Here is a 27,027-nt window from a genome sequence, read left to right as displayed (position 1 = left end):
CGTGTCACAACGATGAACTCCATGTTCCTCAAGCGGGCTCTGTGGTCTGAGGCCAACGCAGAACATACGGCTTTCTCTCTTGGGCCTCTGAGAAGGTTGAAAAATGCTCCCCCACCATGGCCAAGGCCATGGGAGTGCAAGACAGATTCCTGTAGTGTGTCAACCATGAAAAAATGCTCCAACTTTCCAATACTAAGAGACAAATGCACTGACAGATCTTCATCATGACGCTGGCTGAGACGTAGTCAGAGCCTACCTGTGTCATGACAGAAACCTCTTCTCTCCACCCCATCAGCATCCCCAACACAAAATCTTATGCTCAGAAGTACTCAGTCTATCCAGATGTTGATAGGTCAGACATTTAAGAATTCTTGCTCACATCATCTTCTTGCTCCCAACATCTCTGCAAGCCATACGACATAGCAGACTAGAACAATATGAAGAAATACCACATTTATTGGGCATGCAACCCTTGAGAAATTCAGCTGCAGAGCTTCAGCAGTGAGAGCAGCTTTCAGCAAAACTCGTAAATATACAATTGCTTCTACCCTAACACAGTTCAAATGGATTTTAATGGAAACAGCAGAGAGGCACAGCTCCAACACCAAGGTCAGCCATTTAATCAAATTTCAAGATTCCATCAAAGCAAAACAAAACATTTTTAAAACTTCAGAACAAAGGCATAACAACGCTGCCAAAATTTTTCATAAGGCCTACTTTTAAGTAAACACCTAGCGTGGAGCAAATCAGTCCAAAGTTTTCAAGTTGGCTTGGTCTGAGCCAAGCAAGCCAGCTTGGACTTATAACAAACAGCATCAGAAAACTCTGGTACTAGATGGGGTTACTAGCACTGACACACTGATATCAACATAAAAAAAGAACTGCCTTAACATATTGTGGACTACAAGGTACCTTCAGTAAACCCATCACCATACCAATTAGAAATCGTTATAGTGCATCAATCTGCCCAAGTCCAAAACCTATCGCATTTTCTGTGATCCTCACAGCTTCTCTGGATTTCTGCTCTCTCCCTTACTGGTATAGCTTCATTCAAGTGGAATGAACTCCAGTGCTTCATAAAGAAACTAGAAGTTCCCAGGAAGTCTGGGAAGTGAAGTTTCCCTCCTGTTCCGAACCAGGAATTTTCAATAGTAAAACCTTCCCAGGAAGGAGAGTTTCAGATGAACTCATGTACTCTATTTTTTAATCTAGGAAGTCTTCAGATAGTAAAATTAAATTCTCATTTCCTTGCCCTCTAACATGCTATTAATGGTCAAAGTTTTTTTTTTTTGGCCTGAAGAACAACACAGCATGATCTATGTGGTTTCTCTTAACAAACAAAGGAAGGAAAAAAAAACACTGAGAAGAATATGCAATGTCTTTTCACTTGAAGAAACATGGAAATATCTCAAAGGTGATGAGACAAAGATAGGATGTTTTTGGAGTATAAAAGAAAGTCTGAATTCACCCTGTAAAAGCATTAGGTTGTACCTGATTAGCCCAACAATTCGTTTGCGAAGGTATGAAAAGAAATCAATACTAACTGGACTTCTGTGATTTGCATAGTAATTAGACTGTTTAGCATACCATGAAACACAACTGATATACACAACCTTTAGGCACATAAATACTGTTAAAATACTGACCAGCTACAGAAAGTAGTTCAGGCAATAACAATCTACTAGAAAAAGTAGAAGGATGCCTATCCCACAAAGTAAGTGCTCATTTGGTATTTAGCTTGGAGGGAGGGCAGAAGTTGATTGCATTGGCCTGAAAAAGATGCTGTAGAAACGTTCAGATCCCTTTCATGAGGAAAGAAAAAGAAAGCAAAGGACAGCTGAAGAGTGTTAAAGATATTTAAAATTATTATTTCTATTCTTTCTATTACAATAGAATCTGGAGACATCCTTGTCCTACACGCAAACGCAGAGTAAAAAATAGCATCTGCCAGCAAGTGATGAAAGCACAGATAAGACAGATGAAGAATGACAGAAAGGAAGTCCCGTATGCACAGGCCAGATTGTGCAGATGGGAGAGAAGCAGACAGTTTAGGTAGCCAGCCAAAGACCAGACAAATTCTAAACTGGGAAAGAAAAGAGTCCAGATCTCTCAAGTCCCGGGTAATGGCTGACCTGCAGCATCATCTCCCTCAACATATGTTAACACAAAGGAAGGAAGGAGCTGTACTAAGTGATAAAAAGAGGAGTCATTTAGGACATGCTGGTTTTCGGCCCTGAAGATGACTTTCCATTCTCAGGTTTTCTGAATGACACACACAGAGACTCTAAAAGAGACTCCATTTCCCTTCCTTGAGGCATGGTAATTCGCCTGTCTTCTTGCTAAAGTACAGGACTACAGGCAGAGAGAGGTTAGGGGAAAATGTGGTCAGCACTGTAACAAAAAGGTTTAGCAAGGCCACTGTGGTGGAGAACAGCTAGCAGGAGGGACCAGATTGTTGCAGATGCAAACCTTCTTGATAGAAGGGTAAATGAAGAAACCTGTCCTGTTTCTGAATTATTACAGCATAAAGGGGTGAGGTGCCTATTCTGGGAAAAGAAAAATTACTTTGACCATCTGAGGGATCTGCAGGTCATTTGACCACTGAGATTTTAAATCAGCAACTTAACATCTCTCAAAACACAGGTATTAAACACAACTGCTGCTGGATGGAGTCTTCCCTCTTGTCTACAAAGTGCAAATATTTCTACTCACTGTATAGATCTGTTTCATCCAGAATTTCAGACTTGATGATCTCTTCAATCACATCTTCTAAAGTGACAATTCCCAGGACTTCATAAAAAGGATCCCCTTCTCCTTCATTGTTTACTCTTTGTACTATAGCCAGGTGAGACTTGCCTGCAAGGAGACAGATCAGCAATTTAGACATTTTAGAAATTCCTGAAAGATCAGAAATTATAGCAGAATTACAGATGCACAGGTATAAATAAAAAGACAAAAATGTTGGTGCCAGGCTTCATGAAAAGAGGCAAAGTTTAACAGAAGCTTAAAATCATAATCTGATTGCTGTCTGAGAAATGCATTCCTGGAACACATAAATCCACCTGATGCACTACAGGAGAATGGCTAAAGAGATCAGTCTTCTCTTTCTAATGCCTTTCCCAGTGAAACTGTCACCCTGGCATTTAATTCATTATATTATCTTGTTGATGGTTGTTCCACTTCTTGTCTTATGCATTAGCAGAGGAAGGCCAGGCTGGAGCCCTCCTTTGCAGCAAGCTCCTGTGGATGTTCTCTTCAAGCTCGGAAACAATAGCAACAATGCCCAAAACACAAAAGTACATGGACAGGGTAGAGCTGGGGAGAAGAGGTCAGCCCAATCCACGAGCTTTTCTTTTTCTCCTCCCTCCCTCAGAACTAATTTATTGGACATGCTCCATATGGAGGGGGTCCTTATTTAGGAATTTATTAATTAAAATATTCAAAGTGACATTGTCTGATCAACAAAGAGAAAAGCTAAGATGAGACATACTAGTGGCTCTAAATATTCCCGAGCTGTGCATCATTCACAGTGTGTTCTATAATTCCTAAAGTCCTTTCTGCCACAGGAATAATAATAATATCACGACCCTTCGAATCCGCTTTGATATCCTTGGTTGCCAGTTTCCCTAACCGCCACTGAAAGACAGTCCTTTGTAAAGCTGCATCAAAAGTAACATGCATTCAAAGGGTTCACCAAATACAAGCAGCACTGTGAAGTATAAATACAGCAGATATCAATATGCTTTCTGAACTATGAGGAGGTAAGCAACATTGTCTCACATTCCTCTTTGCTAGTCTCAGAAACAATACTTAACCCCATCCATGGAAGATAACCAAAATAGTTCAACTTTGCTTAGACCCCTTTATAGGCAATAGTGTCTGCATGCTTTAAGATTCAAATTATTAGACCAACAAGCATTCAAACTATTCCAAACCAGACTTACTCATGCTTAAAGAATGAAAATATGCCAAACAAATTAGACAAGGGAGGAAAACTTATCAACTACTGATATAAACATTGCATCAGGTCAAGTCAATTCACTTTGGTAAGTTTTTCACATCTGCTTTCCCAGGGACCCAACATAAGCAGTTAAAAACAAATTCTTGGTGAATGCTGTCTGTCGAAAGTTAAATTCTTTTGCTATTCCCAGCTTGTGATCATTTAAAAGGAATTTTCCAAAGCAGGGTCTAATATTAGACTCAAAATGAAGTTTCCATTCCACTTAGGCGATATTCTCACCAAAGTAACTACTGCATAATCTGATTGTCTTGGAGCTACTCGTTTAGATGCAGATGGACATACTTTAAATACCAACTCCACAGCACTGCTGAGTCTTATCTTGAGGAGACCTTATTCTACAGTGAATTAATAGAAAGATGATTTGTGATTTTAAAGGATCGACATTCATATTGTACTGAAAGTCTTTCACCGTGCCAGGTTTTATTTCTTTGTATTCCTTGCAAGACTCCCAGCTTTTTACTGCTCAATGAACAGCATTAAAAAAAAGGTGACTTCATAAAAACATGAAAGATTTAAGTACTATTATAATTGGTGTTCCCCTGTAATATATTACTCACTATTATATCCTTTCAATATATCGACGTTCAAGAACAACTGTGGCACAAAAAATGTCACACAGATGAACCAAATATTGTAATTTATTTCTCAGCACCTGCTGAGATATTAGTATATTTGCTTTCAAGTCAAAAGGCATAACTCCTTCAAGAACCGTTTCTGTCATAGACCAGAGCAGCTCATTTGCACATGCTCATTCAGATGCTAATTCCTGAGGATCACTGTTCTCGCACATTAGTAAGTGGTAAGAGTGCTCAGATCTGTACAAGTGTGTAAAATAAAAAAACAACCAACCAAACAATGCTGTCAGCTCAGTGTTTCAGCTTTGATCAGAATCACCAATTACAGCTTTCTCCTCCGCTTCTGTACTGCCTATGAGGAAGCTGAACTGGGTGATAAAGTTTTACATTTTGAAAAGGGCAGTCTTTCTAACAGTGGAGTCCTGGAAAGATCTATAAGCAACGGGAGAGATTTATGGAAATGGGATTGGGGAAGGACCTGAGGGGCTGTAATACCATGGGAGGTTGTGCATTACTTTCAGCCGCAAAATCAGTTACGTGCCCTTTCCATCGGGGTGGTCCCCGCCCAGAATTTAGGATCACTAAAATATGTTACGCTCTCCCCATTTCAGCAGCCACAGCACTCTGACCTGACCAAGAGTACGTAATGTGAGACAAGTACCTAATGTGAGACCTAATGACCAACAGTAACTAATGTGAGACAAAATCTGTACCAGCTACTGCTCTCTTATGCAAAGTGAGCTGATAAAGAATTAGTTACGGGTGGGTATCAGACATTTTGCTCTTCCCACACTGAAAAAGAAGGCTTGAAACATTTTTTCTGTCTCTGCCATAACCTCTGGTTTTTAGGTGTTGTATTTATCACCCAAAGAATCGAGACCATTGAAACTTGTCATAGTTTCAAACGTCTTTGGACTTTTTGGTGGGTAGCAGCAATGCTCAGCTCTGTCCTCATTATTAGAACTGTATATTGCAGAGAGTATCTGTTGAAAATAGATAAATTATCCAAACACAGGCTGACACTAACCTTTTTTCCACCTTGACTGTCAAGTTTTCCTCTTCCTGACTTTCATGATACCATTACTTTGCTGGGGTTAGATGAATTTAAGCCAATCTAATCGGGCTGCCTCTAAAGGCCGCCTTTTGCTCCCAAAGTCTTCTCCTTCCTTTGCACTGGCTCCAATGCTCCAGTGCAGTCCCTTGATGAGACAGACCAGATCCGAAAATTAATTTTCTTAGGTCTTTGCAAATTAATTTTGTTCTAGATCCAATAATTTGCCAGAAATCATCAGACAGTGGAACAAGCATTGGTGCTAGTGAAGGAGGTGTCACGAAGATGCATTCCCAGACTGGCTGCCCTCTCAGTCTGCTGCACAGACGACTGCAAAATACCCTCCGCATATGGAAGTAATCAAAACAGAAAAGGATAAAGAAAAAGCCAGAGTGCAAAGACTTCTTTATACATTGTAAAAGAGAACAACACAGCATGTGCCCAACTTTAAAAGTGGCCTGTGAGTAAAATAATGACTCCTCTGAGTGTTTTAAATAGAAATTGGCTACAGCTTTATTCAAAGACTTTATCAGGCCACTGGTATTTGTCATACCATTTTATTCAACTGAGAAAGAGATGTTTCAACTGTATTTTCCACTGCTAAGTACATACAATACATATCCAACATGGAGCTGAATAAAGTAAACATCCAGGTAAGGAAACCTGGACTGTCTATAGTGTTCCTAGGGCTTTGAGAGCAGAATATGAATAAAACAGAGAAAGCAAGCATGCACGGAAATTATATAAATAATTTCTACACTTCACTGATTTTAGGGCCACAGTCTCTAACCACACTACATCTATGACATTAATCTTTCTTTAATCACTTGTTTTAAGTGTTGATACAGCAAGATTTAGCAAGCAGGCAGCTCTGCAGCACTACCAGATCTGATAAAGGCAGATTTGTAATAAGCAGCACTGTGGGCAGTGCTCTGACCCACAGCTCCTCTGTGGCCATAGGCAGGCAGTGTTTGCTTTCTGCCTCAGCTTCTCCCATCTACAGCAACGGTCAGTAACATCAGCAAGAGCCTACAGAGCTTATACATGTACACGGCTTGAGTCACACATTGTGACAAATGCTAACCTCTCAGTTATGTTCACAGACAACTAAAGGGCCAAGGAGTTTTGTTAGAAGTAAATCCAGTCTCATCCCATTGCTCAAAATCTTGCCATTCAGCTTGGATTTTGCTCTGTACCACAAATTCTGATTAATTTATTAAGCTAATTAAGGAACATGAAGATGCTTAGTGAAATCCGCATGAGTCAGTGAACATAGAACGAGCTCCTAGGACTCCATGGGATTGACTGACCACGCAGAACAGCACTGGAAGAAGTGCTTGAAATACTGATTCTCTTGCAGTACATCTTGACCATTCCTTGGAAGAGAATGGGAAAAAAATTTACCCTTTGATCCTGAGGCATTTACATGTTTAGAGCAAGGACCTCAAGAATATTGCCATGCAGTTCAAACTAGAGATGAAAACATCTGACCATACTCAACATCTGCTCTGGCCAGTACAGAGGGTCTTGTCTACACAGAGTTTTGCTGTATGAACTGAGCTGTACCCAGCCCACTCTCGCATGCCACTTCCCTGCAGATACACAGGCAGAAGAAATGGGCTGACAAGGACATTATGAAATTCAGCAAATACAAATGCAGAGTCCTGAACCTGGTACAAAATAACCCCCCTGCGTTGGTACTGGGGACTGACTGGCTGGGTCTGCAGAGAAGGACTCCATCGTCCTGGTGGACAAGCTACATGCGTCAGCAGTGTGTCCTTGCGGCAATGAAAGCTAACTGCATACTGACTACACTGGTACACAGTCAAGGCAACGGATTATTCCCCTGTTTGGCGCTTGTGAGAATGCACTTGGAGTACTGATGTTCAGTTTGGGGTTCAGGAAAGACGTTGATAAACTGAAGCAATTCCAGTGGATGGATGCTAAGTTGGTCTGGGGCTGGAGCCCACGAAGCACAAGGAAAAGCAGAGGGCGATGCATTGGTTCAGTCTTGCAAAGTAGAGGCTAAAAGAGGGGTCTTAAAAGTCTTTACATACTTCACAGTAGGCTACAGAGAAAGCTAGATTCTTCTTGGAGCTAGATACTGATGGGACAAGAGGCAATGAACACAAGTTTCAAAAATGGAAACTCACCTAAATAAGGAAAATTTGTTCCTCATTAGGGTGGTCAAGCACTGAAACAGGGCTCCAGAGGGGCTGTGAAATCTCCATCTTTGGAGGTATTCAGAACTCAGTGACATGAGCCAACTTCAAAGGTAGCCTGCTCTGAAGAGGGGGTTGGACCAGATGACCTACAGAAGTCCCTTCCTAAATTATCCTGTGATTCTAAGAGACTCTGAAAAGAAGCCTGACTGAAATCCCAGCCCAAGCTTCTTTTCTGAGTTTTCATTCCTGAATTTCTGCTTAGGAACCTAAAAAATGGCAAGACTTTCAGTACATAAGGATGATATGTAAAGACAGCAAGTAAGTTTCAATGATTTGGAATGCCACAATACGGCCTTATACGTGACCAAAAGTAATAGCAAAATGACACTACCGCACAGACTACACTGCAGAAAAGTATAATGCTGCTGGCATAGCTTTAAAGCAAAAGAGGGATCTCAGGACATAAGTGGTCCAACAGCAGAGGTGTAACTCAGGGGCTCTGAGCAGTGAGCAACAGCCTGTATGTGATGTGTATAAGCTTGTATCACGAGTAAGCAACTATAGATGCCTCTGTTTATGCAGAAGGTGGTTTATGAACTTAGCAACTGGGAAGATTTGTATGTGTTATTTCCACCATGCAAGAAGCAGATCTTACTAAAGGTCCTCAGTTTCTTTTTATTAATAAAAAAGCAGTGCTAAATCAAAGCTATGGTAGACATTTATAGAACAGAAGATTCTTGTTAAGTCATTTTGTGGTAGAACTAGAATCAGACTAGTTCATTTTTGTTAAAACCAGTAATCTGAGTCCATTTGCTGTTAGTGAGTGCCCTGGAACATTAAGCTATAACCCATTTAATACGCCTACAATGATATGCAGAAAAATCCCAGGAGGTGTTTAGCTGCCCTTGAATTTTCTAACTAACAATCTGTGCTTCTGAAAAATCTCCTAGTTCATTCTTGTGCAACTGTTTTGGCTTTGACTGATTCCTGCAAAGGTAAACAATTTGGTCTGTCAGTGAGATTCTAGGTTCAACAATACATTATGCAAAACAATTTTAAAATGTGTTGTATAATTTAACCATTAAAAACAACTCCCTCTAGAATAGCACTGGTTTTCAAGCAATTATACCTAAGTAACAAGTGCTTTCCTAAATTTCTTTTCTGCAGAACAGTTCAAGGGCATTAAATCTCTCTTCTATTAGCAGAAATTTGCATTCATGATGTTTGCTTTTGCGCTTTGATTATTTTCAACAGGGAAATCAGACTGCTACCTTCTCCCCCACCACCACTAACTGGTATACACTGCCATTGGGTTCACAACACAACACCATTCACAGAATCAAAAGAACCCCAAAACTTCTGCACAAACGTAATCTAGATTTAGAGCAGGCTTTTTAGATCCTGCCCCTTTCAGCAGCAAAACACACAATTTTTTAATATTTATTTGGGAAGTGAACCTAATAACTAACATTCATTTAATACAGCCACATGAAACTCATCCAGACCCTCAAGGAAACAAGTGAAAGTATCAGTGCAACCACAGGGAATATGGTGATTCTTCGCCTTTAAACTGGAGAGCTTACAGTCTCGTACAAACATTAACTAGAAACCACATCAGCCTTCACAGGAAAATAAAGTAGTGCTTTAAATAGATTCTTTGTGTTAAAGCTCATTTTAGTGGGAGGACACCAAAAAAAGGAAAAATTAGGGAGAGTTTCAGAATGACTTCCTGACAGTGGATTGTATTTGTAAGGAATAGTTTCCCAAGGGAAATGGCAGAAGCTCAGTTACTTGCAACTTTGAAAGCTCAATGGGACGAAGCTCCTAGAAAGGACTCCGCTGCCCTGTGGCAGATGGAAGGGAGGCGATGAGCTAACATTTTCCATCTCCAGCACCCTATGCACTTGGTGCAGGCACTCCAGTTCAACTGCTGCTGCCTACCCTTCAATCCATTCTGATCAGACCTTGGTGAGGAGCACACTGTCAAACCTATTTACTTTGCTGCTGCTTCTAAGAGTTAGAGTGTAGCTCTAGAAAGCTGCTACCTGCCACAGCTTTACATGCAACTGAACTGAACCTGGCAACAAACTCAGATCAGAAGCTGAGAAGTCATGAGTAAAAGAATTTAGCTGGGAACCACAAATCACTTGAGAGTAAGGCAAAAGGTCATTTCAACTCAAAGCTCTGCTATAAAAGTGGAAAACTTAGGGAAGAATCAGGAGAAGTGAGAACATTTAGGGAAAACTAATACCAGGTGTAGGTAGGCAGCAAGAGTGAAACTAAAGAGCAGAGGGAAAAAGCTTCAGAAACTCCTTGAAAGTTAGTAATGACTCCCTTGCCATGGACAGCGTGCCAATGCTTCCCAGTCATACAGTCCTTATCTGGCAGGGAATTGGGCTGGATATGGCTCGGACTGACAATAACCAGGGTCCATGGGGGTGTAAAATGCACACCACTAGCTGGGCTGCTCTCTGTTGACCAGAACATCTAATTTCAGCCTGGTAAATGGACAAACACGAGCTGCTTCCCAAAACTGGAAGCTAATGCCCTGGAGAAGCATCCACTGGATCCGAAGTAGGAGAGGAAGAGATGGAAAACACAATGCTTGAGAGGGAAAACTCTTCTGAAAGCAAAGTGTTTTTACCACCCCTCTGAGGCTCTAGCCTGAGTACAAGGTTGTGATACCAGGATACTGGTGGCTTGAGATTGAGAAACAGGCTGGAATTTTAAAAAACAAATCAAGGAAGCATTTCAGGAAGTGCAGCAAACTAAAGCTGAAAGAAGAGGTAGCAGCAATGAGAAGAGAAAATATTGAGTCTGGAGAGAGACCTATCGTTATTTGGGCTAACGCAGAACAAAAAATTCAGATGAAATTTAAGAGAAGCAAACAGAATACTGAAGTCATTCTTGGTCATGATTCAAGTCTTCCACACTAGATTCAAAAGATACTGAAGTGTGACTTATGCTGATGTGATTTCCCCTGTGCCTCTACTTCCCAAGGCAAGTAATGACCTTTTGGAAAGAAGAGTAAAAAATGCATCTCCTTACTGACTTGCACCTCCACAGCATGGTCAACAAGGAATTTTTTCTTAGTGTTCAAGGACCCTAAAAAGGAGCCATGTTCATTTTATTACTTCCCTGTTTGTTCAAGATTGTCCCCACTGATCTCAGCATTCCTTCAGGGATGAAGAGCAGGCACCAGCCAGCAAAAATGCAGCCAGCAGAGGGAGTGCAAAACCTTGGGTTTGCTAAACTCAAAGCTCCAGGTCCTCCCCAGACCTCAGTCCAGCAGCGAGCAGATGGTCCCTGATTCTGGCATCAGTGGGGTCTGGGTGCTGGCCTGCTGCTGAGTCCAGGCAGATCCATTCTGAGAGATGTATACTTCAGCCTGGGACTCTGCAGCAACAACCAACATCTGCCACGGCCTGTTCAGCGTCTCCTTCGGTAGCTTTGCATTGCTGCTATGACTTGTGCCCACCCCTCCTTCCTCCCTCTCCCCTACCCTAGGGGGGACAATTTCTTGAGCCCTTCATAAGGGTGCAGGAGAGAAACTGTCACCTCGTTAGTCTCCTCCATCACTCCACCTGTCCAACGGACTGCTTCTGCTAACCAACAGTTATTTTGCTAAATAAAACCAAGAACATCAAGAGATGTTTATAAGCAACAAAAATAGAAGTTGACCCAAAACAATGATGAACTTGAATGACTTTGATGTTCAGGTAACCAAAACAGGACACCAAAAGAAACAGCAGCCTTGTTCTGTGTCATTGCAGACAAAAATCCTACTGATCTAATCCTCCCTCTAATCCTGCCTCCCTCAATTCCTAGAACAAACTGAATTTACTTTGGGGAGCTTCTAGGTTTTGGCATCTACACCATGAGATTTTAAATCCGACAAAGGTAAAGTACTAGAAGGCACAGCAGAAACATATTTGGACATTAGGAAGAGGTTAGCTGAGGCCAGCATGCTTACATAAGGACCCAAACCGTGCTGAGAGCAAAGCATATGAGCTGAAAACGAAGAGCAGCATCTTGGGACTGTGGGTTGTGAAAGGAATTGGGGGCTGGATATATTTTTTTTTTTTTTTTTTTGTAATTACCATCATCAGCTCCTGTAGTTTACTTTTAGCTCACTATTTAGGACATAAATTTAAAAGGGTTCTTGTGTTACCAACATCTTAGATCATTAATATGCTATGTTAATGACCTGTTTTACTTCAGGCCATTTATATCACATGCAATTTGCAATTCCAGCAGTTCAAAACCCCGGCTGGTCGATGGCACTGTCAGATTTTTCAAGCTCAGCGCAAGGCTTTCTAATTTATATTGCAGCAGGAGCCAGGGGAAGCGTAACGAAAAGCTACCCTGTTAATTTTCTAAACTGGTGACAGCATCCTTCACCCAGCAGGATTTATACAACCCCAGAACCACTTACGTGCGTGCACTTTCACAGCGAGCGAAGCTGCGGGATACACACGCCTGCGAACACAACCAGAGCCAGCGACCTTGACGTCGCACAGGATCCCTGCAGGATCGGGGCCACACGAGCACTCGCGCTCCGACGCTCACATTTGTTTCTCCGAAACGTAACACGGCGCGCACCGATCCGTGCGCCGCGCTGGGGCAGCCGCCATTACCGACCAGCTTCCAGTCGCATCCGTAGAAAACAAAGGATACCGCAACAATTTGAAGGCACATGAAACACAACCTCCTTCTCCCGCTGACTTTTTGTTTCAGTCAGGTCCCACGAGGTGTAACGATGCAAGAATGGCTGTCACAGAACTGTGTTTCACACTGTCAGCAAATTCAGCGGGAGGCGGGGAACATCCTCTGGCTGGAAAGTGACTCTCTTAAAGACTAAAGGTATGGCACATCGAAACACAGCAAAGTGTCAAGACAGACCCAAAGCCACAGATCAGAGAACCTCAACTGGAGCAACCATTTCCAACCTTCTGAAGCTGCCAGCAGCATCTTCACTTTGCTTTGGTGCTATTTTAGTTAATGGTACAGAGCAGAGCTGAATCTTGGACCCCTGCTTCTTCATTAAGAATACATACAGTTACAGATATGGGGGGGAATCATCATTTAAACCACCCAAAGACATGCTGAAACTGTCTGACACAACAGCAAACAGTCAGAAGAGCACCCATGATTTCAGAACTGGGCATCACAAATACCTAACTGCCTGCAAACTACAGTTTTTTTGCAAAATACTAATACAATGTACAGACGGGGGAAAAAAACCACCATGATTTTGCATTTTGCTAAGGATTTGAGTAGATTTTATCCTGATGTTACTTTAAAAGTCTGTCGTGCAAAAAGGCCAAAAGAACTCGTTCAAATGCTGACTCAGCATCTCCAGGAAAAGGAAAGATTATTGTAAACGGCCTTGTTTGAAAGACTGACAGTAATGATGGTATATTTGAATGCAATCTTAATTTTACTGAAGAACAAATGGAGAACGACTGGCTTTGTTCCTAGGAGTTTTCAATTACCTACTTATGTAAGATTTTCAGGTGAACCAGTAATACAACGTCACCTTTCCATCCACACAAAGCAAATTTAATTTTCTCAAAAACGGTATTACTGGGTCAGATTTTAGCAATGGAGACTTCAAAGACCAACCTCTGTGGCAATTACACTATGAATATTTTGAATTACTGACTTTATAAAGCAACTTTTTAAAGTTTCTGTTTGTGAACAACCATCTAATTAGTGTTTCTTTGGGCCACCTTGCACAGCCTTCTGGTAGGCTGAGTTTGTCCAGAGCTCTTGAAGGAGGAAGGAAACCTCTCAAATAAGACAGCAAAGCCTTGCTCCTTCAGCAACAGCCACTGGAGAGGACTGGAGATAAGGTGAAGAGAGCTTTACCCCTTGAGCAACAAGACACTGGACATAAAATGAAGAGGAGGAAAGGAGTCTAAAGCAGGAGACTGTGGACTTGCTACCACTCATTCTGCTGTGACAAAGAGTTCCTACTCCAGAAGACTAAGGTTCAATAGAATCTATCCAGACTGTGAAGAAAATTGATTTGAAACTAAGGCCACAGTCCATAATGAGTAACTAACAGCAGCTGCCTTTCATTGGTCTACTTTACTATTCTGTTAAACAACTATTTGATTTATTCCAGGTGAACCTGTCCTCAGATTTTACTAAAATATTTTTCTATAGTATTTATCAAGATTTTCCTAACCCAATGGCAGAGGCAGTAAGCATGGCATTTGAGGAAGCAAGATGACAATAAAAAGAATCAGGGGAATGGTTGCTCATTTTTTAATTCTAAAATTCAGGCCAAAATTATTTCAAAGATGGCGCATAAATCAGGGTAGCTCAACAGCTTTCCAACTGCTGGGTGTGGATGACAGGGGATGATGTGCTACTCACACCTACATGACAAAATTTTTCAAATTCTTGTCAAATATTTACCATAAAGTAAAGAGATATAATATTTTAGGGACATAATATGAATTCTGCCAGGATGGTATTTCTTTCATGATCCCCCTGTTTAGCTCAGGGAAGGTGTAGTGGACCCAGCCTTGTTTTCTTTGGTATTCTGCAGAAGTCTCTATCATTACTTTAGCCCCATCCAAAATGAATCTGAACATATTTGCTCCCAAATGACCTAAGTACTCAGCTTTAATATCACTGATTTCTGGGACTTTATTTTGACATTTGTTTTGACAATTTTGCTCCATAGCAAGCTCTCTGGTGTAGCTTCTCATAAGGAAGGGGGCTTTTGATCTAAGCAGAACACTTTTTCATTCAATATCCTCTGGCAAGGGACAGATCTCTATCATCTCTTTAAGACTGTTCACCTTTTTTGTGAAGGTATGTGTCAGAGCATCACAATGAGTCTAAGTCTAGGCTCCCACACTTTTCTACTAACACCATGTAACCTAATTGCATCAAGGTATCTCAGGGCAGCAAGAGCTCACAAGGGCCCATTTGAATAATCTGCTATGTACAGCTATGATCCTCTGACCTGATGTACCCAACTCCTCTGCAACACTCTGATGAGAGTTAAGGTGAAGCACAACTCCGCTAGCTAGGGAAACAACCTCAGTTACCATGGTTGAACCCACTGGTGCAGGTGAAATTAACTTCCCTTATGAGGGCGGAGGGTGAATTAAAACTCAAGCAACCCATATAGCTTTGCCCACAAACCTGTGCCCACACTAAGATGCTCAGACAGTGCACAATACCAGCATCCCTAAAACTCTCTGACAATGGAAATAGCCTCGGAGCAATGGTGTCCTGTTGTCGTGACTTCTGCCTTGCGTTTATTTATTTTTAGCTAGGATTAGGCTCAATTCTTCTACATCCCAATAAACACTAAAGTAAACCTGCTCTAACTTCTGCTAGAAAAGACATGGGCAACTAGGTCACGCAACATACATATGCACACTCCACTGTTATCTTCCATGACCGCTTGTAAACCCAAACATTCTGGGTATGCCCATACAAAAACATCAGCAGGAACCCCAACCAGAAAACCAATCTACTAGGCTCTGAGGACATGCCCTTAAATCCATAGTATAAACAACAGTATTTATCTAGCATATTAACAATAGCAGAATGGATGTGTGTTGCTGTATGTGCTTCACAGAATATCCAAGGACTGGGGCATGAGAGAGTTTGGAAAAGCTGAAGATTCACAGACATATATATATAAATATGTATGCATTCTATTGAGAGAGAGAGGGGGGGAGATATCTGGATTTTGTTGTTTGGTTTTGTGGTTTTTTTGTTTTGTTTTGTTTTTTTAAACAGATGGGTCTAACATTTCCTATCTTTCCCCACTGCGATAACCCTAATTTCCCCTGTTGATCTCCTATTGCAATACCAACACATCCACACCTTTCCCCCCAGACCCCTTTCTGGGGCCCACAGTGCTCTTGGGCTTCTTCCTGCATCTTCTGCCTGTTCAGGAAAGGTCCCTCCACAAATGCAGCTACTGGCCAGGTGATCCTGCCTTCACAGAACAGGTCAAGGCTGAGCTCTCATCTCTACCTCAGAGGGAGCAATAGGAAAAAATTTCCTCTCTTATCCACACACCCCGTGTTCATGAAACTTATAGAAACATAGTATTTCTAACTTTTCTAACTCAATGACTTTCAAAGCTACGGAGGACTAGGACAGGTAAGGAAAAAAAATGAACAAACAACTGACAAAAAACAAAACAACAAAACATACCCAAAGAAACAAAAAACCCAACCAAAAAAAAAAAATCCCCTCCTCCCCCCTCCCCCACAGCAGTAACAGTGCAGACCCTATACCAGACCCCCAAATGTCAGGAGACAACAAACTTAAAAACATTGCCATAATTTCCACTTGCAGGAAAGAGGTTGTAATTTCTTCACAATGAAGTAAAGAGAAAAAAACCCCAAATCTGCTAGAAAGCTATGAATAAAAGTGATTATACAAAACCCTTCTCTATACTGTGCATTTTTTACTTGAAACACCATGTATTTCCAAGTAGAGTTCAAATACGCACTTAGTCTAAATAAGATGGACTACGTACGACCTACCGCTCCGCATCTCTACGCACACCAGGTTAATACAGGCACAGGCCCCCTCCTTCCAGGCCTCGCAGAAGCCGGGAGCCCGGCTACGCACGCTGCATCGCTGTCCTTACAAGGGTTAGACAAACAGACCAGCAAAGCCTGGCGAAAAGGAAATGCATTTTGAGTTCACAGTGGGGCTATCACTTGGCTATTTCTGTAGTGCCTGCATCTAAAAAAAGATCCAGTTCACACAAGTAGCTATTTTACCTTACTGTCCCACAAGATCTAAATGCATTTTTTCCGATTACACTTTCCCACCATAAAATACACCACAAAATGTGACAAATATTTTTAAATATTCCTATGAAAGCATTTTGCTTATATATAGAAACATGAGTATATATGGAAACATACAAAACTCTGTGTTTATATATAGATGTCTCCTCACTGTATAACTAATATTAGTTCATGGAACTGAAGTCACACACGACAAAAAAAATGAATTAAAGTTCCAGTGAGCTTTGCCATAAAGTAGACAAAGCAGAAAAAAATCCTCTTGGATTTATGATAATCTCTGTATGAAATGCTGAATGGTAAATTCCCTTGAGAACTCTTCTGACACAAGAAATACACAACAAAATAAACAAACTAGGGGACGAGTCCAAGAGGCTCACTGAAGAGACATCTAGTCACATATTTTTTTTTTTTTCTCCTCCACCCCAGTAAAATCTCTGTCATGAACCACAAAAGAGGTGCAAAGAGGTCTTTTGGGGGCCTAAAGCCCATCTCCTGGGGACCAAAAACCATCAGCTTCACTAAGGTCCTGGACATTTAGAGCTCTTTTAGAGGAAACATTTCAAATGACTACCACAACTGCTACCCTTGTTGAGAGTGCTCCACACTATAATGCCCCTTCTATATAAAAGAAATACACTTTGATAGTCGCATGAAGGTGATCAAAGTTCTTCATAAGACTTATTTGCACAAGTCTGAGGGGTTTTAATTTTACTAATTATTCCTCCATGGTTTGGTGTCCCAAACATCACGTTTCTTGCATTTAACCAAAAGATAAATGTAAAATTGACTGATCTGTTTCAGTGTTTAAGCTGAGGGAAACAAAACAAGCAGAAAATATGAGACATCTTTTTAACCAAAAAATTTTAAACTTCTTCCATGCCCCAGGTGAATTAGTAAATGGATGAAGAATACCTCCTCATTTTTTTTAACGTGAACAGCACTTATACTGCAGTACTTAAAACTGTCACAGGAGCCTGTTTTAACATCCAGCCGAACACCTCCGCTTGAATGCCTTCTCTGACGGGTACAGAATCCCAGTTTTCTTTAATGAAAAACAGAGTTTTCAGCAATAAAGGCCAGGTACTTTTGTAGTAGTTTCACAACAATTACCATCAATAAAAAGAACCCTTGGATGACCTGGACAACAAATAGCTCACAGTTTTTTCTAATATACAACAGAGCTACTGAAATAACAGCATAGCCAGCCCTGTGTCTCAGGACTCAGGGTTACAACTCTGCATAACGTGCTGGAATCAGCCTGACAAAAGACCCAAGAGAGGGATCTGAGCAGGGGAAGGCTGGAGTAAGGGCTGTCCATAGAGCTTACTGGAAAGCCTCACACAATAGCTGTGTATACCAGGAGTGGCAGATAGCTTTCCAAAAATTCAGATGAATTACTCTCAGGAACAGAATTTGCCTCCTCTCAATCTTCAAAGGCTGGTGGCATCTCACTGCCTACTTCCATGGCAACTGGATTCCCTTCTTATCAAAAAGCTGTTGATGATAAGCTCAGTCTAACTCCTGTTGCATCAAATACCCAGAAAAGTAAATGGGACCAAGGATTAATAAATTCAATTGTGCAACTGAGGCAGTAAAATCTCAGTTTTCTTTTAAAAACTTTGCAGATCTCTGTCCCACTTCACAACATCATCACCTTATTGCTGGCTGAAAATTAGCAGCTATAGGTTCAGCCACATGGTACAAGGGAAGGGTACCATCCTCTGATCTAGAACAAGACTAGATCACAGTGCGACCACAGAAGACGACTAGTTCTAGATCCTGGGACCAAGAACTCCAAATCTACCCAGAACACAAAGTTCTTTTATGACCACAAATGATCAAGAGCTCACATCTATTATTCATTGAGATGATGACATGTCTGGCAGAACAACAGCTCTTGGCAGACAGCAAAATATTTATGCAGTGTAACAACTCAAAGGAAATGATTTGCCAAATTGACTGCAACAATGGTCTTCAACCTTTTTCAATTTCTGGACTGCTAAAAATGCTCAGTGGGAATGCAGAACTCTGTACAGCTGAGCTCTCTACTGACAAGAGGCTTATTGTTTTTAAGATACCTTTTATTGAGACATCAGAAATAGTCCTTGGATGCAAACTTAAAAAAAAAATAATCACCAGACAACATTATTTTCTGGAAGTTTTTCATCCAAATATTAAGCAATCTTCCTTACCGTATACAATAACCAAGACTTAAAAGCCTGGAACCAAATTGTTATGGGTCCCTGCAAAATAAGGATACTCTTCCTAGTGACATACATTGGCAAGAGCTTACATGACAAATACGGAAACCAACCACCAGGTAAAATGGTCAAATGACAGAACTCAAAAGTAGAGGATCCCCCAGGCCAGGGAGTGCATGGAGCAGTGTATCACCAAACAGAGCACCCTGCGCTCCTCTGGGCAGAAAGCGAGAGCAGATGCAACCCTGGGAGGGACGCTGAGCGCTGGATCCCACACGGGTTTATTTCTAAGGAAAGCTGAAGCTGAAATTAGTGGTTGGCAACAGTGGTTTTTTTAAAGGCAGTATTTAGAGATTTATCAACAGAAGCAAAATACAGGGAAGGGGAAGAGAAGGAAAGGAAGGAACTCTGGGAACTGCAAATGAGAGTCATGTTACTTCCACTGTGGTAGCACTTGAATCATTGCTCAAACCACCATCTCTACCACAGCTCATTAGACTACCTAGTAATTTGCCTGCTCCCGTACGGTAATCCACAGTGGGAGCCATGGCAATGTGGGGAAGAGAGAGGCCAGCATGTCCCAGCCTCACTGGGGGCAAGGGAGGAGGGAGGACTGGGGAGATGATGGCAGGGATAGCATGACTGTCTCAAGCACTGGTGTGTTTCATCAGATGTACCAATTCAGTAGATATAAATATTGACAAGCTGGCCCGGTGGTCCGGCCATTGTGAAATGGCTGTTTCCTGCAGGTGTCACAACAGAGGTGATCTGAGGGGAACACTTCGAAGATAATGCTAGGGAACATTTTATGGGCAAAAGAAGCAGAGCAAAATAGCTTGCAGCAGAAAGTGCTGCTGAGGTCGACACTGCTCTAGATGTGCAGGGGCAAGGCATTTAAAAGGATACAGGAACAAACAGGAAGCTCTTGCCCACACTGCATCTCGCCTGTGATGGTGAGACCTCGGTTCCCATCCTCAGTCACGTGCCTTAAATTCCTCACTGCATTCGAGGCAACATCACAATCTACCATCACACTTCCCGCTTTAATGCCTTGCTATGAAACACCCTTTCAAAAATCAAAACTGAAAATAGTTCCTTCTCCCCTTGCAATGGGTCTGAGCCAGCCTCAGAGGTGAGCACAGAGAGTACAAAGTTCAAATCTTTAATCAAGAACAACCATTGAACTGCAACCAAATATTATAGTAATTTATTTGTCAAAGGTGGGGGAAGATGTGTTTTCCAAACACCAGGGCTAGTGAAACTTGCGGAGTGGAGAGGTCTGAGAGGAGGTGGTGGTGCTTCTGGAGATAGGTTTAAAAAATGGCATGGGAAAACACAGACAGCAAGAAAGTAGCTTGAGAAAGAGATTTCACTGATCTGGCAGGAGAAAAAGACATCTCAGAGCAGCCTACTGTTCTGAAATGAGATAGGGAACATCTTCAAATGTTTAAGGGATTATGAAATGGTGACTGGAATGAAAATGTGCTAACCTAAGGTAGAAAGAATAGCATGAATACAAATGAAATGATCGGAAGCTAATATCGGTGTGGGAATTACACCAGAGGATAAGCATAGACAGTGCTAAGAAGGAAGGCAAGAGCATGCTAAGACAAGAAGGTACTACTTCTGTAGCAGTTATTTGCTGAAGCAAATAAGACACTCAAGAAACAAGAGGAGGGTTTGTGCACAGAAATCCCCCCGGTCGTAGGAGCGAGTTGCCCAGGGGGTTGCGCCAAGCTGTTCGTGAGAAAGTCTCCTGAACCCTGTGAACAATGAAAGCAGCCTTTTTTCCATCCATCTCTCCCAGAGTATTTAAAGATTTGAATTTTCCCATATCATATTTGGTTCGTCTCCCTCTTCCTATAAATAGAGAAGCAGCAGTGCATCCATCTCTTCTTCATCTTTTTTGGTGGTCTAGCATTGCACACATGCTGGAATGTTTTTCTAGTAAACGATAAGCGATGGGAAACAAGTCAAAGACAAAGGACAAGAGACCTTGAGCTCAGACATGTAGGAGAGATGGGAGCCTTCTCCTCTTTCCCAAGAGGCAGGTATCTTTTCTCTGGACCAAGGGTTTTGTTTTGGAAACAAATGTATCTATTTCTGTCACTTCCTTTAGACATGTAGCCTTCATGGGGCTGATAGTAAGACTGACTACAGTGTCTGAGAATGACAATTTGGTCCCCAAAAGAAAGCATTTCTAACCTAAATACGAAACCCAAAGGAAACACACCCCTGCTGCTAAGCACACGTCTCAGTGGACTAATGCTGTGATCTGTGCTCTGCTCCCAGAGCCTTTACTTTAATCCAAAGTCCAATAATCAAGTTAGCGCTTTGCAAGGAGAGCTAAAGCCCCCGGGGTTTCTGCTGAGCGCCGGCCGGTGGAGAGGCTGAGCCGGACATCAGCAGGTGGCCCGGCTGCCATGGGAAAACAAGCGTGGTGTGGGCAGCCAGACAGCTGAGCGAGGAGCTGCAGGAACGCCTGTAGCTCTACCCTGACCCATAGGGGGTCAACCACACCACTCCATGTTCCCAAGCAAAACAAAAACATGAACAGAAGAGGAAGGGCAAGGCATGGCGAAGGGAGAAAATGCCAAGACCAGGCAGTTTGGGCTTGGAAGGTGCATCGTAAGTCAACAAAGGCCACATCTGTACTGAGATGCTGCAGCACAACACGGAGGCAGCGTAGGTATCTTAAGCCACAGCCTTGATGTGCCACTGCGGCCATGAAGAAGGATGAGCCAGCCGCGCTAACCCAGCAATGTCTCTGAAAGATGGGGAACGAGCTGGGGAGAGCAGCGGGGCGGGGAAGCTAATGAGTTCCAGAAGATCACAGTCTTCTATCCCTGCTTAAAAATAGGAACTGCGGTCAGGGGTTTGAGACAGAGAGAGTCAAACCTCAGCTCTTGGATCCAGATTTTGAAACCACAAGAGGTCAGAGTTAATAGACGGTTGGTCATTCAGAGGTCCTGGGACAACTTAAGAATCAACAATGTGCTGTAAAGTCTTGTTGAAGCTAGGCTCCTATCTCCCATCTGAAACACTAACAGTGCCCCTGAAAACAGCAGCCCTGACCAGCATCCTTCCTAGGCTACCTGCTTAGCGCTTGAGGTAAAAGTGCAAGTTACCTACTAGCAGCAGGGCGGGGCAGAGCTTGGTCGCAAGAGCTGCAAGAGTGAATAGCTTTTAAAGTAGGCAGCATTGGGCAGGTTCTTGTGGAGCTGGCAGGGCTGCTGACTCTGGCATAACCTAATCCACTACAGGTAAATCCCCTCCACAAAACATTCCTTCCTTCCTGAAAAGGCTTATTTGGCAACCAAAGTCCCCTGCTTTAGAGTAAGAGCTGGGGAGGAATGTGACCTGTGTCTCCTGATGGGAGAAGGCCCCAGCACATGGAGTACAAGGCTGAAAGCTGCCCAAGCCTCAGCACGTGGGGCTCTCCAATGAACTGTCCTGCCACCGTGTATGAGATCACTACTTAGCAGGCAGGACACCAGGCACTGAGATTTGGTGCTTGCTATGCTCTTTACATATATGGACTAGATGACCTTTAAGGGTCCCTTCCAACCCAAACTATTCTATGACTCTATGATAAGGGACTATCTCTCCAGACAGCTGGATCTGCAGGAAGGAGGAATTCTGTTTGGTGGTTTTGGCAAAAATCATCCCAAGCGTAAGGGTATGACCTGCTAACTCCGATGAGGACAATGTAGACGGGAACTCAATGGCCTAAAAATGAGAGGCACGTGAGAGACTTCGGCTTTGGACCCTGCTTCAACATGCTCCTAGACATTACTCATACATGGAACGAAAGCCTGTGCTAGGGTCTTCAGGCAAAGAGAGAGAAGGCATTATAACTGTGTTATTGAGAGCTTACCAGCTCTGGGATCCTCCTAGTGTATCAACCCCTCTCTTCAGCTTTTGCTCTATGAAATGCAAGTCCTGTCTAACATCACTAGGTTAGCAAACCAAACAAATCAAATTTCACTGACTGAGACTCTTGAGGAAGAGGAACAGATCCTCTTTCTTAACCACATTAGAGCAGCCAAAGTTCGGCACAATTACTAAAACGAGGCAAAACAGAAAATGTTAGACAATCCCACCTGGGCAAGTGATTTTTATCAGACAGTTTACCCCAAATGATTCAGAAATATGCCTTTTGGTTTTGAAGTTTTCCAACATTTCTCTTTGCAGCTTTTTAACTGGAGAAGGTTTTGAATGCAGGGTTACGACACACTGCACTACAGCAATGTTGCTGTCCTGGAACGAGAAGTCTTACTCCCTGCCCAGATACAGATTCACAACAATAAAGAGCCTGCAGTGTGGTGTGGCATGTGCCCTGCGTGATGATTCATCACACCAACTTGTAGCAGCATGGGCATCAACTCAAATGCAGGAGCACACAGATCTGTCTCACAAGATGTGTTGGTCAGTCCTGGTGGTTTTGTTCACATGGAGTGATGGAGCAGCCCCATACCAATGCAAATGTGTGGTAAGAGTAGCCACTGGATCTGCTGCACCTTCTCAAGTGTGCAGAGATAAGCTTTTTTTCAGACTTAAGTCAGCATAAGATTCAACTCTTTCCCTAAAAGAATCTTCACTCACTCAATTTCACATCTTGTTTGTTAGTAGATGGCAACATGTTTTTCCCCACCCCAACTAAAGACATTTCTCAAGTGCTGAAAAACCAAAACAAATTAAGTTTTAGATTCTGCATCATCTGGGAAGAGAGATCACTGTTTTGACACACCAGTAAAACAGGTATGGAAAAGTACTGGGTGGGGGTACAAAAAAAAGGAATTTCATAGTTAAATCATAAAAATATGAGGAGGACCCAAGTGTAGAAGTACACATACAAACACTTATAACCAGCCATATTTCAAACTGATGACTTCTCTTTACACAAACCAGCACTAGATGCTGTTCCTGTATTACCGTTCCTCCAAAGACGGACACGTGGTAAGCTTGCAGCTAACCATTACCAATAATTTCCTGTATCATTTCAGTATCTGGGAGCACCAGGCATGTACCAGAGGTAGTTACCATTTCCTTTGTTGTACACAGGAAGATGCAAATCCTTGTTCTCTAACAAGCTGAAGCAACAACTAGGGCGTGTTTAGAACTCTCTAGCTTATGGGTACCTGCGGCCACCAGAACCAATGATTTAGAGAAAGACCTTCAGAGGAAAGACCCAAGCTATTGTGACAGAACCCCCTGGAGATCCAATTCTATCTACTACCATTGGTTTTGGCTTGGGTTTTGTGCTAAATTTTCAGGGAGAAGCAATCTCCATTTCAGGCGCTAAGAATATTCAAGAGCCGATGAGAAATCTACCGTGGCTTATTTGCCTCTAACAGGATTGTACCGACAGCTCCTGATTTTTTTTTCTCCCTGTTTTGGGGAATTTGAGCTACATATGAATTTCCTCTCCTTATAATCCCTCATTGGAAGTGATCGGTACTGCTTGTCACAAGCCTATCACATGGGAAAAAAACAAGGTACAGAGGAGATGCAAGCTCCACCTCCCAGCAACAACAGTACTCACTAAAGAGGGGTGAGATGAGACAAAGGAAAGGGGGCTTTATGTGAGGGCTTGCAGGTCACCCTCAGTTTTACTGTCAGCAATAGCCAGGCTAAAAACCGTAAAGAACGCATCTGAAGTGATAAAAACAGTCACACTGGATTAAGGGGAAAGAAGAAGGGACAGAAATTGAACAAAGGAGAGAAAGATCAAATGACCAAAACCAGGAGCTCTTTCAGCTAGCTCCTCTTCTCCAAAAATAACGTAACCCCCACATAAACTGAGATATCAAAAGAAAGCCTCTAGCCTGCATGAGAGTGACAGCACAATAGATCAACAAATACTCACACATTCCCTTTAGGAGAATTAGAGAGTAACCAAGATTTTAAGCAGGAGTATGTGTGCCTGTAAGTTTGCCTTCCAAATCCAATTTCCCTTCCGATCCCCTCATAGCTTCTCATCAGCAGTTTTCTAATTCTACTCTGAAAGGCTCTAGTGCAATTATGCTCAGTTACTGAAAGCCTCTTTACTCTAATCCTCCTCTTAGCCTCAGAAAGTAACAGCATCAACTGATACCTGTGAGCTTAGCCTCCTCCATGGGAAATACTCTAGAGCTCATGGCAGAGAAAAACACTCTCAGGACATACACATCTATGCCAGCTAACCATTTAGCTTACCAATGCTAAATACCAGATCTTCTAACTGAGCCAAACCAAATTTTCAAGGCCAAAACTCATAATTTTGGTATTTTAAAGAAGCAAGCTCCAAGCAGAAAACAGATGGGAAATCTCAACTTGTCATGAGGACACATACTGCTTTGTCTTTTTTTTAAAAAAATATATTTTAAACTATTTTAAAAATTAAGTGATTTGCCATGAGGCTGGTGGGAAGGGGATGCCAAAGAGGGGGCACTGTGCTGTTTGTTACTTTTGGCGCGGATGTTGAAACCAGGCCCTAACTTTCATAGTTATGGGGTAGACTGAACTCTTCCCTGATGAGTTTTCATCAACCATGAAGCTAGAGCAAACTTAAAGTATAAACAATTCTGATTCAAACAATGAAATAAAGAGAGACGAGCAAAAGCTATAGGCATCTTGGAAGTCCTTTTGAGAGGTATTAGACCTATTGAATGACTGCAGTTTTCCCTTTAATTCAGAGGGAGCTGCAGGTTATGTCCAGCTGTTTAACCCCTGCAATGCACAGTGACCTTTTTATTTTCCATTGCTCTTGCAGTTTTCCAGCAGTTTGAGCTCATTTGGGCTAATTACTTCAACATGGAGCCACAAATGGAAAATGTTGCCGGTAAGTTGTTCCATTCACAGCCATTTAGTCTTGCACTGCTTGCGTCAAGGTGCACTACCTGTTTTCCCCATCTCCTTAGGCAGCGAGGCTTCAGACCTCGGGGCTGTTCTACTCCCAGCGGTCATGCAGGCTCCGAGAAGTCAGTGACCTTCCAGTCAGAGGACTCCACCCTGTGCACGGCGTCCACATGTGCACCTTCCCTTTGCAGCCTGTCCTGTGCTGACACTCAGGTGAGGGACGCCGTGCCACAAGGCACAGGAGATCACGCTCCTTAACCTACCAGGGAATCTAAGCTCCTTCAGTCTCACTATGGAGGAATGGCAGTCACTCCCAAGCTGAGATGTCACTAAGTTTCCATCATAAACCTAAGCTGACCCTGTCCTGACCCGGTCTTCCACAAAGCACTGATTTATACAACATCCCACCACCACCAAAATTGGTAGGTCTGACTCAGTAAAGGAAAAGAAAAGCCATTTCCCATGCAGATCCCAAGTTAACTTAAAAGCTGGCTTTCAAGAAACAGAGTCTGTATGCTCAAATATCTAATTGTGGATTTGGATCCAACTTTGCCAGATCTGTCATTAAGACACAATCACTGATGTTTTAAACTAGTATTTCTGAGCCCTTTTTTAACTAAGATGGAAAACAAAACACCACGGCAAGCCTTGCCTACCACCAACTGCTCAATACCAAGATTTCACTAAGGTGCCGTTTTGAGTTAACAGTATCACAGGAACCCTTGACAGAGCAGTAACTTTTGGGTCATCTCAAGTGCCAAAAGAATAGCTAGAAAATCCTTCTTATTTTATTTTCCTGGAAGCTGACAGTCTTCCTCATTCTCCTGAAGAAACTGAATCAAAATACAAGCAGAATTCTGTCAACAGAAAGAGTCCTCCATTCCCACCCAAAGAGTTCCCACCTAATGTTTAGTCACCTTTACTTGGAGTAAAGGATTTCCCTCAACTGCTTCTGCTTCTCCTTCCACAGGAATTTTCTGCCTTGGCTACTCTGCAGCCTTCTTCACAGCTATGCACTGTACACAAATTAAGATGAATAAGTCCCTGTAAGACAAAGACTACAAATGAAACAGTCATTTCCCAGGCTTTGTTAAGAGTCCTACCTCTCAAAGCGACTAAGGCATTTAGCACACTGGTTGGCACACTGGGACCAAGAGAAATCTTTCAATGGCATTAGGCTTAGAGCTAGTTGTCTCTGTATCAACACTTCACGTGCCCTGATCAGGAGTTTGGAGGGCTTGCCTGAAAAGCTGCATACTTCTTGCTAGCAACAAATCTGTGAGATACAGGTAATATTTGACACGTTTTCAGAACCTCATTTGCAAAGACAAACTGGAAAAGACAGAAAGCTGACATCTGGGCAAATGAAAAAA

The 27,027-nt window shown here is 42.3% G+C and overlaps 1 protein-coding gene across 3 annotated transcripts in view; it reads right to left on the bottom strand.

The window, feature by feature from the left end:
* CNNM2 (cyclin and CBS domain divalent metal cation transport mediator 2) overlaps nt 1-27,027 on the bottom strand; it is a 123,876-nt gene that overhangs the window by 22,861 nt on the left and 73,988 nt on the right. For all 3 annotated transcript variants that reach the window (XR_010374983.1, XM_064464067.1, XM_064464066.1), the window contains exon 2: nt 2,713-2,856. Coding sequence is in view for 2 of the 3 variants with exons in the window: in XM_064464067.1 (XP_064320137.1) it covers nt 2,713-2,856 (144 nt within the window). In the remaining variant the exon portion in view is untranslated. The remainder of the gene's footprint in view (nt 1-2,712; nt 2,857-27,027) is intronic.

The sequence above is a fragment of the Phalacrocorax carbo genome, chromosome 12 (genome assembly GCF_963921805.1).
Source record: "Phalacrocorax carbo chromosome 12, bPhaCar2.1, whole genome shotgun sequence".
Lineage (NCBI taxonomy): Eukaryota > Metazoa > Chordata > Aves > Suliformes > Phalacrocoracidae > Phalacrocorax > Phalacrocorax carbo.
This window is presented reverse-complemented; position numbering and strand designations above follow the sequence as displayed.